Source organism: Mizuhopecten yessoensis, unplaced genomic scaffold (genome assembly GCF_002113885.1).
Source record: "Mizuhopecten yessoensis strain PY_sf001 unplaced genomic scaffold, ASM211388v2 scaffold3229, whole genome shotgun sequence".
Taxonomy (NCBI): domain Eukaryota; kingdom Metazoa; phylum Mollusca; class Bivalvia; order Pectinida; family Pectinidae; genus Mizuhopecten; species Mizuhopecten yessoensis.
Genome location: NW_018404940.1, coordinates 2,188,260 through 2,200,715, shown reverse-complemented (window position 1 = coordinate 2,200,715; position 12,456 = coordinate 2,188,260). Strand labels below are relative to the sequence as shown.

The window sequence follows — 12,456 nt, the reverse complement described above, 5'->3', positions numbered from 1 at the left end:
ATATGTCAAACAGTTCAAACAGCTTCTTCTGAAGAATTAAAAGGCATAAAATTATAATATTTGGCTGGTGACTTCCCGGGATAGAGCTCACCAAAGTTTGCAAATGAAAATGACCTCAACCTACTTTAGAGGTCACAGAGGTCAACAACATTTTAATGGATTTGTTCTTGAGAACTAAAAGGAATGGATTCATAAGATTTGGCTGGTAGCTTTTTGGAATAGAGCTAACCAATTTGAGAAGGAAAATGACATTGACCTACTTACAAGATCACAGGGAAAAATATGTCAGCAACTTCTGAAGAAGAATAAAAAAGCATAGAATCTTATAATAATATTTTGCTGGTAGTTTCAACAGATGGAGCCAACAAAGTTTGCGAGGGAAATATTTTTAGTGCAATAAAATATTTAATGAGAATATTTTGCTATGACTGCTTAAATATTCAGGTGAGCGATACAGGCCCTCTTGGGCCTCTTGTTATTATCTCATATGATTTATGTTTCCAAACTAGGCAGTTTACTAATTACAGTCTATCATTTCTATTAAATGTTATTTATTTTATGATTTTCATTATTATTTTTTGTAGAATGTTTGTTTCATTTCATCTTATCTTCTGTCAGTCTTTATGTGGAAAATAATTCAGTTTATTTTCTGTACATATAGCTGTATATAGATGGTGCATGCTGATTTGTTTCTATAAGCTATAGATTAGATAGATATCCTTCTTATATAAATATATTCACTACAGGGTGACAGTGTGTAAGGTCACCCTGAAGATATTTTATTCACTCTTTCACAGAATTAATTCTCTTGTAAAAGTAAATCCAAAATCTTCCTATGTACAATGTTTTTATAAAAATCAGCTGGAGAACTGAAATATTTTTCAATGTTTCCATTGAAGATGAATTGAATTTGCACTCCCAATTCATGGGCTGGCTAGCCTTACAGAGTAATAAAGGTGTCTACATTTTAATTGCTGGCATATTACTTGTGTCTTGATATAATTATAATTCATTGTCTAAAACAAACTCTGTCCTATCTGAATATTTTTGTCTAAGCTAGGCAAAGAACTTGGTTTAGACATAATATTATATATTATTATATATATATATAACAGATAGACTTGATATAGTCCAGAACTCTATGTTATCCTGCCAAAAGGTCCCAGGGGGTCTAGTTAAGACAGAGTACACTGTATCGTTTTTGATGTCATGAACAGTCTGTACATTTCATGGAAAAAATTGTTATGAATCTTCACTGAAGAAAAGACCACATAATTGGTCAGAGAATTGTTATAAAAATAAATCAAATTGCAAATCAAAACAAGGCATATAGATTGAGAATCCTTATTTAGGATAAATTAAGGCAATCAGTCAGTGATTTACTTGAAAGTTAAGGGTATATGTGAACTTACGCTTCATATCTAAATTTTGTTTTAGAGTTATCTCCCTTTTTAATAACGATTCATTTGTAAGTGGGAATTACCGTTGTCGTAATGCATGCATTCCAGTATAACTTTCCATTTTTTTATCAATTGATTTATCATCATAAAAAGAAGCTTACAGGTATCTTAATACTGAACTCTTTTGTCATAAAAAGGTAGCATGTATCCTTTAGGAAGATTTTTTTTAATATTTTTTTTATCTGTTATGTTGATGATCTCATTAAGACACAGGAAATGCTTTTGATGATCAGTTTTGTATTATTTGTATTTATATTAAAATCCTTTTCTTTGTTATCGTTTAACAGTACTCCGGAGTCACCGTGCAGCCTCCCTGGGTCAATAGGCAAGACAGAACAAAATGGAAATGCTTCCCTCGGGCAGCAAACCTTTAACCCAATACATAACTCACATTCCTGTTTCATCAATGGTAAGAAGACGAGTGTCCAGAGTAATCGCGACAGTATGGGCAACAGTAGCCTCCCCTTAGTGGATGATGACATTTCTGAAAGTGCTCAAGTGATACGGAGTCACTCAGAGGCCAGTCTGCTGAAACACAGAGTGAACCGGATCTCGCAGGATGCGCAAAGTATCACCAGTACAGATTCGGGAAGTGTCCTTGAGAATGGCAAGGTCAAGTCGAAAAAAAGCAAGATTTTTAAATCGATATTCCGCGGTGGTAAATCGAAACTTAAGTCTTCGGATAGATAATCGACAACAATTTGTTTTCTGTTAATTTAAATTTAAAGAATATTCACAAAACCATATTTATCATTGTTGGAGAAAGCTGAGATTCTGTGATAGGGGTTAGAATTGTTTAAGTTTGCAAGAAACCAGTATTGAGAAAATTTCGAAAGTCATGACACTGATTTGCACTTGATTGAGATGAACATGGAGTAGGCAAAGTGTTGGCCTGGACGTTGAAGCTTTATGTAAATAAAAATCAAGAATGGTTTACTTTCTTCCCTTACATTGGATTGGCCATGTGACATTTTTTTTTTTTTTTTTAATCGTAACCTTGAAGAATTTCATTTTATTTTGATGTGCTTTTAAGTTTAAACATTTTGTAATATCACATTCTATTACTGTTGTATGTTTTCGGTTAGATTATTTCAGTTGTTTTGGTGTTCTCACAGTTCGTTTAACAAGTTTAGTAGCCTGCCTGTGTTGTTGTTTGTGTCGGACTTCCAGTGGAACCATGTTGATCAAAATGATAATTAGAATGATTCGTTTTACAGACTCTTTAGGTCACTTACATTTTCCATGATATGTATTTTCATGTTTAATTGTGGGAGATCCCAATCAGCCCATTGAGTTCTATAAGTTTGCATTAAATGAAGGGATGAGGAAATGAAATTTTGTGTTTTTGTATTAGATGGTGCAGGAAACCTGATTAATTTAAATCCCCTGGAATAATTTTTTTGAAGATCAATTCGGAAAAATAATCTTCACAAAAATTATAAATTGATTTACAGTTTATCAGAAACTAGTTTTATCAGTTTCTGTGTCATCAATCTGAAAAGTTTGTTGAGAATGAGTTTTTTGGGTGTTTTTTTTTATGACAAAAGTGTTTGTACTAATTAGCAAGGTTTCACTGTACATCCTGTAGAGTCTAATTTCCAGATTGCTAGAAATCAGATTAAATTGTTACTTTTTAAATAAAGTTATCTTTTGATTATTATCGTATATCATCTTGAAATGTACATTACTTTCGCATCCAATGCAATCAGGTTTATAAATATTCTGCACTTCATTCGAGATGTTGTGAATTTCTGTATAAAGTCATTTGTCGATACATGTAGTTCATCTTGCCATCGTTATATTCCAAGTGCTTATTTTCATGTCAAGAAATCTTTATTAACCATCTGATCAATCTGGACTCCCATCAACATATCATCAAAAGTCAATTATCAGAATTTTGATTTTACAGGTACTGTAAACTTTTCACAAAAAAGTCATATTTTTAAGATTATTTCAAATGATTTCATGAAAGTGAAGTTATGAAAGAGACCAGTATAGGATTCATATATGCCTCTTGTTTAAATATGTATTTTTACAATTTTTTGAATTTCCTCGCAAAAATTACGTAAATGATGAATGTTTTCATATAAAGTGAATATATAAATTCCATAATAATCCTTACAACACTAACTATAGGTTATTTTGTGTAAAGTTGGTAATTTTAGTTTTGTAATATTACTTATAAGTTATTTTGACAATTCTCTGAATTCTTTGATTATATAAATTTCCTGTGGAAGAGAAGAGCTTTTCCGAAGGTGGACATGATATGGTGCATATAAGCTCAGCATTGAGATTGGACGGCTGAACCTTAGCCATACTTTGTACAACGAGTAGATTGGATGGTAAAAATATTTTGTTTTCTTTATAGAAACATTTCCCTGTACAAATTGTTTATACACGTTTACCTTTGTTATAAAAGCATTTAAGATGTTGATTGGTTTATGTTCAATTCAATTCTCATTATGATTGAAATGGCAAGAAATACACTTACAAATGTACTGGTACTACAGATTTTTATTGTGTAGTTTCAAAATCAGTGGTGTTTTCTACTTTAACTGAATATGAATTAAAGTAAAGTTTGTTAAAATGCATTTACAGAAATTGTATCTAAATTATTAAGGGCTTTTTCATTGGGTATGGAAAAAAAGGGGAAACATATATACTATTTTTTTAAATAACCATATCTGTTTATTTCATGAAAGATTTTATTTTGTTGAGTAATGCAACATGCTCAAAAAATGTGCTTTTCTCTTGTGTTTAAAATAAAACCTATCTGTCTGTTATGTAGAATTTTTTTCAATAATTTTTTTTAAGAAACTGTCTTTGTAGAATTTAAAAAAGTTATTATTTGAGAACTCCATCTGTATATCAACTCCTGTCACGCTGGGACCAGATGACAACCTTAGTTTGGATTGAAATATTGTGGTACATGTATTAAGAGAGTGAGAAGGGGGAGAGAACGTTATAGTCATCTCTTAAAACAGTCCTTTTAACACATTCACCCCTGAAGACACATTTGAACTCTTCCAATTCAAAGGTTGGAATAGTTCATTATGAAATTTCAGGGGTGAATGAGTAAAGAGGCTTCTTGTGTTATACCTAACCAAACAATAGTTCTGGTATGGAGAATGATGTTGCACATTCTGTAATGCATTTTCCATATAAATCAACCTTATGACGTCCCTCTTCAGTGATCTTTTGACTCGGCCATCGCAAGCGATAACTTTCTGTGTGATATTAGCTGTATCATAAAATATTTATCGTAGAATTAACCCGAATAATTTATTAACTTTGTTGACGTAGGAAAGACAAAGTCACGAAGGTGTGATGTACCATTGGAGTATATCGTGGAATTATTCAAAGTAAATCGCTGGGAAAACATAACCACTCTCTGTTGTAATTCAGGTATTGTACGTGATCATGATTTCTTTATCAAAATGTTAAATTACAATTTGGGTACTTTAACAAAATAACCACATATACTATAATTTACTGAAGTGGAATTTTATTTCATTTTAATATTTGTTAACCACTGCAGTGATTCAGCCTAAACTATTTAACATGTCGACAATTTTGTTCTTTCGCTTGTTATGAAACATTGTCAGTTTCTATTCTCTGTAACAATTTCTATCACAATTGCCACTCTCATCTAGACTCAAGTTCAAATCTATCTCCTTTTTTTAAATAGTTTTTGTTATCGATGTCAAGCTGTAGTTTTTATACCAGTGGTGATTTAGATTCTCATGTTCCGTATTCTAGAAATTCCAGGGGGATGCTCTTTTTCTTTCTCTGCATGCCTGAAATATTTCCTGATGAAATTGAAGGCTCTGTATGCACAATCTTGTGGATGTATATAACTATACCAGTTTGATACCTTGATGTACATAAAAAAAATCATGCAGCAACATAATGGTAAAATTGACCGGCTTTGAAGTCAGATGTTGCTCCTCTGTAATCTAGAAAGGACAGGTATCAGCCTAGTTATTGGTCATTTTTTCATGTGACACCAGTCAAATAGCCAAGAACTCGCCTTTGATTTTGTCATGACATATTCCTGGGGTGCAGAGAACACAAATACGTATAACTCCTGGAATGTTGAAGAATCTTGTTGTGATGAAGTGTTTTTCTATGTTGGATTATAACCTTTACTCTTTGTTCGTGACCTTGTAACTCTGTAGCGAAGGTCACCAAGATGAATCTCCTCAAAACAGTGCAATCAATGTTTCATATCCAAGAAAATAGTCAACATGAGAATAGAAATGCTAATGGTACAAATAATCTAAAATTGCACCTCAAAATATATTTGTTAGATTTAAAATAATGCTTATGGTGCTGATTAGTTTTAATTTGGATTCAGTAACATTTAAAATAAATATAATATTTAATGCTGTATCTAGCAAGGCATATAAAAATGTGTATACTTAAAATATCTTTGTTTCTTTCTTTTTCATCAAATTGTTGGCCGTTTGTCAATCATTTTGACACATGAATTCTTCATCTTTGTTCTTTCAGAAAGATCGCACGGGCATTTAACATTGTTAGTACAAAAGATTTTGTGTTTGACCTATTTGTTAACTTGTCATGATAATATGTAATAATTCCATTCTTGCATTTTCATTTTATTTTTCATTTTTTCATTTAAGATAATTTTTTGTTTAATTCCTTCACCTCTGAAGACACTTTTCATTTTTTCCAATTCAAAGGTTGGAATAGTTCATTATGCCATGGAGTAGGGCACTGATATGTAGATATAGCACCTTTCTATGTCACCTGTGATTGCGTCTGTATCGTCTCACCTGTAAACTTCGATTAGGTCACCACAACATATTCACAAAGTATTTCATCATTACTGTACATAGTGCAGTATCATTGTTCAAGATTTGTTTAAATTTCATTCTGTTTAAATAACAGAAAAGGATTTTGTTCTGCTCTCTGTTGCATTATTTACTTTTTTCATGTTAAAATTATCATTTGTAAATAAATTGAAAAAATAAAAACATTTTTTTCATGACGAAATCAGTGAACAAGGAATTTATAAAATAGACAATAGTATAGTTTTGTTTTCTATCTACAAATCTTTTGTATTTGTGTGTGAGCTTTAATTGAAAGTCTAGTCCAGCTTCTCGTAATTAAATAGTTTCTTTATAGATATATAGTCAGCTAACAATTTGGGTCCTCACAATTGCAGAGTGTATAACAATTGCAGAAAATTTTATTTTGAAATATTAAATTGTAAAAAAAAATAACAGTTTATTTTTCTCTTTTATTTTGCGAATTTCGTAAGATTTTTGAAGTAATTTGATAATATTGAATGTTTCAATTCAATCAATTTATTAATAGCAGTTATGATTATTAGCTAGCTCTTTTGTGTTTTATATTGGCAATATCTGTGCATTATATTTTTCTGCAATAGTAAAATATGTGGTCTGTCACTAATAATTATTATTAATGTGCTTTTGTTTTGTCATAAGATATCTTATTTTTTGAAACATTTTCCACATATCAATTTGATTCCCTGAAGTTGTACATTCCCCGTCAGGTAAATGAGTTATCTCCCTTTGCAAAGAAATATGTGATATTCTGAAAGTTATCTCCCTTCGTGATATGCTCAAAGTTATCTCCATATGTAACATTCTCGAAGCTATCTCCCGTTGAATGTTATTTGTATCATAAATGAACATGCTAGGGTACTATCTGCTTGATTAAACAAATATAAAATAATTCTAGAATCTGATTTCAAAATACTTTCCACATTTTTCATCACAAATTCCCATTTATAATCATTAATATCTAAATGCACAGACTGATTTTCCCATTTATATTGTACTCTGCCAACCAAGTTTATGAATATTAATAAAATTATTTTATGTGAAAAAAATTATTCCACATATTGTGTACTTGATTATATCTATATAACAATAAGTCTGTATGATATATATTGTTTCCTTTGATTCAATCTGTTGATAAGTTCAAGGGCTTCTAATCAATTATGCAAAGAAATAGCTTGTGCTTATTCAATATTAGGATTGATTTGGAGGTTCCTGGATGGGTAAGAGTGTACCAATTCTATCGTTAATGCTATTTATTAATTATTCAGAAACATTTGAAATTGTTGCTGTAAATAAAACAGGGAAATGCGTTTGAAAAGTTTTATGTGGGTTTTTTTATGAGAATAATATGTATTACAGTAAATTGCCTTCATTTTGGATCAAATAAGTTACGAATTTCAAATATTCGTCCGTCCTTTAGCAATTCTTGTTAGTGCTTTTTCTCAGAAAGTACCCAAGGGATCATTCTCAAATTTCACACGAGGTTCCCAATGATCCCTAGTTATGCATATCAAATTTTGGAACTGATCACTAAACCAAGATGGCCAACAGGCAGCCATAGTGAACTTGCGGGTTGAAGTTCGTTAGCTCTATTTATAAGAACTTTCGAGAGAGATCTTGCTCAAATTTCACATGAAGGTTCCCCTTGGTTCTGGGTTATGCATAACCAAGACAGGCAAGCAATTTGTTACTGTCAAGAGTTTGTTATTGCTATTTATTAGAAAGTGTGCGAGGAATCTTCTGTAAAATTTACATAAAGGTTCCCCATGGTCCGTTGTTATGCATATCCAATTTCGGCCTGATCAGAAAACCAAGATGGCCAATAGGCCCCATCTTGATATTTTAGAGTTAACATTTGTTAGTTCTATTTTTCAGAAATTACTTGAGGGATCTTTCTCAAATTTTATGTGTAGGTTCCCTCTCATTGGTCCTTAATGGTACATGTTAACTTTGAGCAAGCACTTAGATAGCAAATCTAATTCCGTGCTTTGAGACTGACCAGAGGAACAAGATGGCTGCCAGGCAAACTGATCAAACAGATAAGAGAAAAGATGGAACTGCAGACAGAACTAATGAAGATGGTACGGTGGTGGGCATCAATATCCCTCTTGGATCTTTTGTTTGATAAAAATATCGTAAAGCTTAAATACACAAGATATAATTTAAACAACATTGAAACCCTTGATTTGTATACTGTCTCTCTGGTCAATGGAAGAGTCCTGGCCAAATCGACGTAAAATTGTATCAAAACCAAATTAATGGAAAGTGAATGTTTGAAAACCCACAGTGGAATTATCTAGTGATACCTGCAGTTGGTCATGGATCCTTATGGTCTGAATATATTTTTGCCAAATAAACATTTTTACTAGACTAAATTATACATCTGATGAAATATATTCGTTAACTTCAAACACTTCTTATATCTATTGTTTACTTAAAATATGTATTTCATATAACTCTTCATGTTTGGAGGAATAAAGATATGAATGAATGAATGAATGCCTGTATTCAAAGTTAACTTGTTTTGAAGTTGTCGCTCATTGCAGGTGGTCTCTTAACACAGGCTCAGTTCAGCAAAAAATAGCAAAGGTTTCTAGAGGAAATGAAAACAAAGACTTTTGAAAGTGGTCTCTTAAAAAAGAAACAGCCTCTTGGGCAGTTTTGATTATGTTCATCTTAATCTCCAAAGATCATATCTTGACACGATATTACACATGCAAATATAGGGTACAGCGCTTATTGTATTGCATACATGTATATATCTATTATATGGTATGAGACCTGCTTCGGTACTACGGTCCGATTGACACCGCATTGATCGATCACATTAAACCGCCCTTCCGATTGCAAATCGTGTCTCTCGGACCATATACGTATATTATATATGAAAACAACATAAGAAGTAAGAACTTAACCATAATTCGAACTCAAAACAGAAAAGATTTTTACAAATATGAACAAATGAAAGTGTTACATGGAGACTCTTGAAAAAGTACAAACAGAAAAGGATCAGATGTCCGGAAGGGAAGACATCTTCTGCTTCATCGACGACATCCGTCATGTTCAATAGGTCAGATCCAAATGATGTTGGATAAGGAGTATAATAAGCTGTTTGGGCAAAAATCTAATTAAAATCAGATCTCCCATTACACTCCATAACGTAGTGTAATGAGAGATCTGGTTTTAATTAGATTGCTGATTGGGGCGCCTTTTTAGTGGGAAACTGGTTCCAAGCAAGTGTAATTTTATGTACCAAGGGAAGCAACTCGTATATATGAGTCGGAAACTTGGCAACACATTTTATCTATAAAGGGAAGCAACTCGTATGACCTTATACACATTCGCCACCAAGCAACTTGTTTGAACGATACAATTTAAAAATATGAGGTTTTTTCTCTGCTTAAAACTGATATGTAGGATATCGCACTACATGATATTTTTATCCGAGTTCTATCAATATGGTCGAACAAAATAGAATATATGCATGAAAAACGCTCAACTCGTGTTAGAGCTTCCTGTCTGTAGGTACTCGATGCTATTCCAACTATATTGATATGCCTTCGATTTCCTGGAAGCTTATATTACCTATCATCCGGCCTGATCTAGCAGCTTGATAGTTGTGTAAGTTAAATTTTCAAAATTTGTCTAGTAATATGAGAAATTTAATGTGTATAAATATTACTTTAATTATTTCCGGGTGTTATTTTCCCCTTTCTTTATTAGCAACATTCCAGTTTCACTAACGTTGATTTATAAGGTAATGGAACTGGACTAGGTCGATCTTCTGCGACCAGGTAGCTCAATTGGTACAACGTCCGTCTAGAGTTCGGAGGGTCCCGGGTTCGAATCCCAGTCTTGCCGTTGCATTTCTCTCTCTCCTGTTTCAAAATTGGCGACCTTGCCAACCCTTGTTTCAAGTACTTGGTGAGTGCTTGCCAAGGGGGTACCAGAACATTGGCTGTACATAGTGGTGTTATCGGGGATGACGAGTAAGAAAAAGTTCGATGTAGCGAAACTGGACTGGGTCGATCGTCGGCGAAACTAGATAACTCATTCGGTCAAGCGCCCGTGTACAGTTCGGAGGGTACCGGGTTCGAATCCCAGTCTGGCCGTTGCATTTCTCTATCCCCTGTTACAATATAATTAGATGCCACAATTGCTCCACTTCTGCAGACTTATTCTGAGTACAAGGAATTTCTGGATAAAAACGCTGTTTTGATCTACATTGTATCTACACTACATTGATTAACGGAACCTCGCAGTTGGTATTGCAGAAACGCTTTCCTTTTTATTTTGGTTTGGTGTCTGTTTTCTGTTTTTATTTTCACCGACTAATGATGTTATCCGTGTGTTTTGACAACACAGTACTTCTACTTCAAAACTGAGTTATAATTTTGACCTGTTCTTGTTTATTAACGATGTGGTAAAAATCTTTAAATTTAAGAGTACTGGTTTTGAATGAAAAGACAGGAATATAGTACAGTTTTAATGATTATATCACTCATTTGAAATTTTATTTTAATGTGTAATTTAACTAATGAAAATTAAAACGACTAGGTCCTTGGCTGTAATTAGTCTCGAGATGTCGGGACCACACATACAGGTATGAACTTATCTCTGAATCCCGCGAGTACATTGTATGTCATGCTTCCATTGGTCAATTCAATTACGTAGACAGGGTAGACATTTATGACGTCATCGCTTATGAGATTCCAGTCATGGTCTGTTATCAAGCAGTCTCGGGTCATTGATGAGCGACAGAATGTACTTTTTTTTAATTGAGAATTAAAAACAACCAGTTTGTATAGTTTCCACTTGATATGTGTTCGAGGAGAAGAAGTACATAATTATAAATCATAACCGTCAATTTTCAACCCGTACTTCAAATTTCTCATATGCTGCTTTTGGGGTTTGCAAGGTTACATATATTGTATTCCAGGTTATAAATACTGTTTACAATGTTATATATACTACATCATTATATACCTATTTATATAAACTGTAAACAGGTTCTTATATATACTGTATATAGGTTTATATAAACTGTATACAGCTTTATATATACTGTATAAAGGTTTGTATATACTGTACAAAGGTTTATATATACTGTATTAAGGTTTTTATATACTGTATAAAGATTTATATATACTGCATAAAGGTTTATATATAATGTATAAAGGTTTATATAAACTGTTTAAAGGTTTATATATATTGTACAAAGCTTTATAATACTGTATACAGGTTTATATATATTGTACAAAGCTTTATATATACTGTATACAGGTTTATATATACTGTATAAAGGTTTATATATACTGTATACAGGTTTATATATATTGTACAAAGCTCTATATATACTGTATACAGGTTTACATATACTGTATAAAGGTTTATATATACTGTATAAAGGTTTATATATACTGCATAAAGGTTTATATATAATGTATAAAGGTTTATAATACTGTATACAGGTTTATGTATATTGTACAAAGCTTTATATATACTGTATACAGGTTTATATATACTGTATAAAGGTTTATATATACTGTATAAAGCTTTATATATACTGTATAAATGTTTATATATACTGTATAAAGCTTTATATATACTGTATAAAGCTTTATATAAACTGTATAAAGGTTTATATAAACTGTATAAAAGTTTACATAAAATGTATAAAGGTTTATATATACTGCATAAAGGTTTATATATAATGTATAAAGGTTTACATATACTGTATATAGGTATATATATACCGTATAAAGGTTTATATAAACTGTATATAGGTTTATATAAACTGTATAAAGGTTTATATAAACTGTATAAATAATTCTATCTACTGTATAAAGAATTCTATCTACTGTATAAAATGTTAAAAACCTTTATACTGCTTTACATGGTAATCTGCATTGTCATGATACAGGTTTATACATTATTATACTGTATACAAAGTCATATATACTGCATCAGTTTATACACATTTACAAATATGTTGTATACCGGTGACATGTGCTTGTAACTAAAGGAAGAAATTTGAAGGGATAGAGTCCAAGTTTCAGTTCATGCAGTCAGTGTTGAAGTCATTTCTTGTTGCTGTTTTGGGGGACAAGTCATAATGTTCGATATTAATCAAGTTTATGTGGTTCTAGTAAGACAAAAAGAAGACA

General features: G+C 31.9%; 1 protein-coding gene across 2 annotated transcripts in view; it reads left to right on the top strand.

Annotated features, from left to right (window-relative positions):
• The window catches only part of LOC110447172 (stromal interaction molecule 1-like), a 96,812-nt gene extending 89,213 nt beyond the window's left edge, over positions 1-7,599 (top strand). For both annotated transcript variants that reach the window (XM_021492689.1, XM_021492688.1), the window contains one exon: positions 1,748-7,599. In XM_021492689.1, the coding sequence (XP_021348364.1) occupies positions 1,748-2,150 (403 nt within the window). In that variant the 3' untranslated portion in view covers positions 2,151-7,599. The remainder of the gene's footprint in view (positions 1-1,747) is intronic.
• The last annotated feature ends 4,857 nt before the right edge of the window (positions 7,600-12,456 follow it).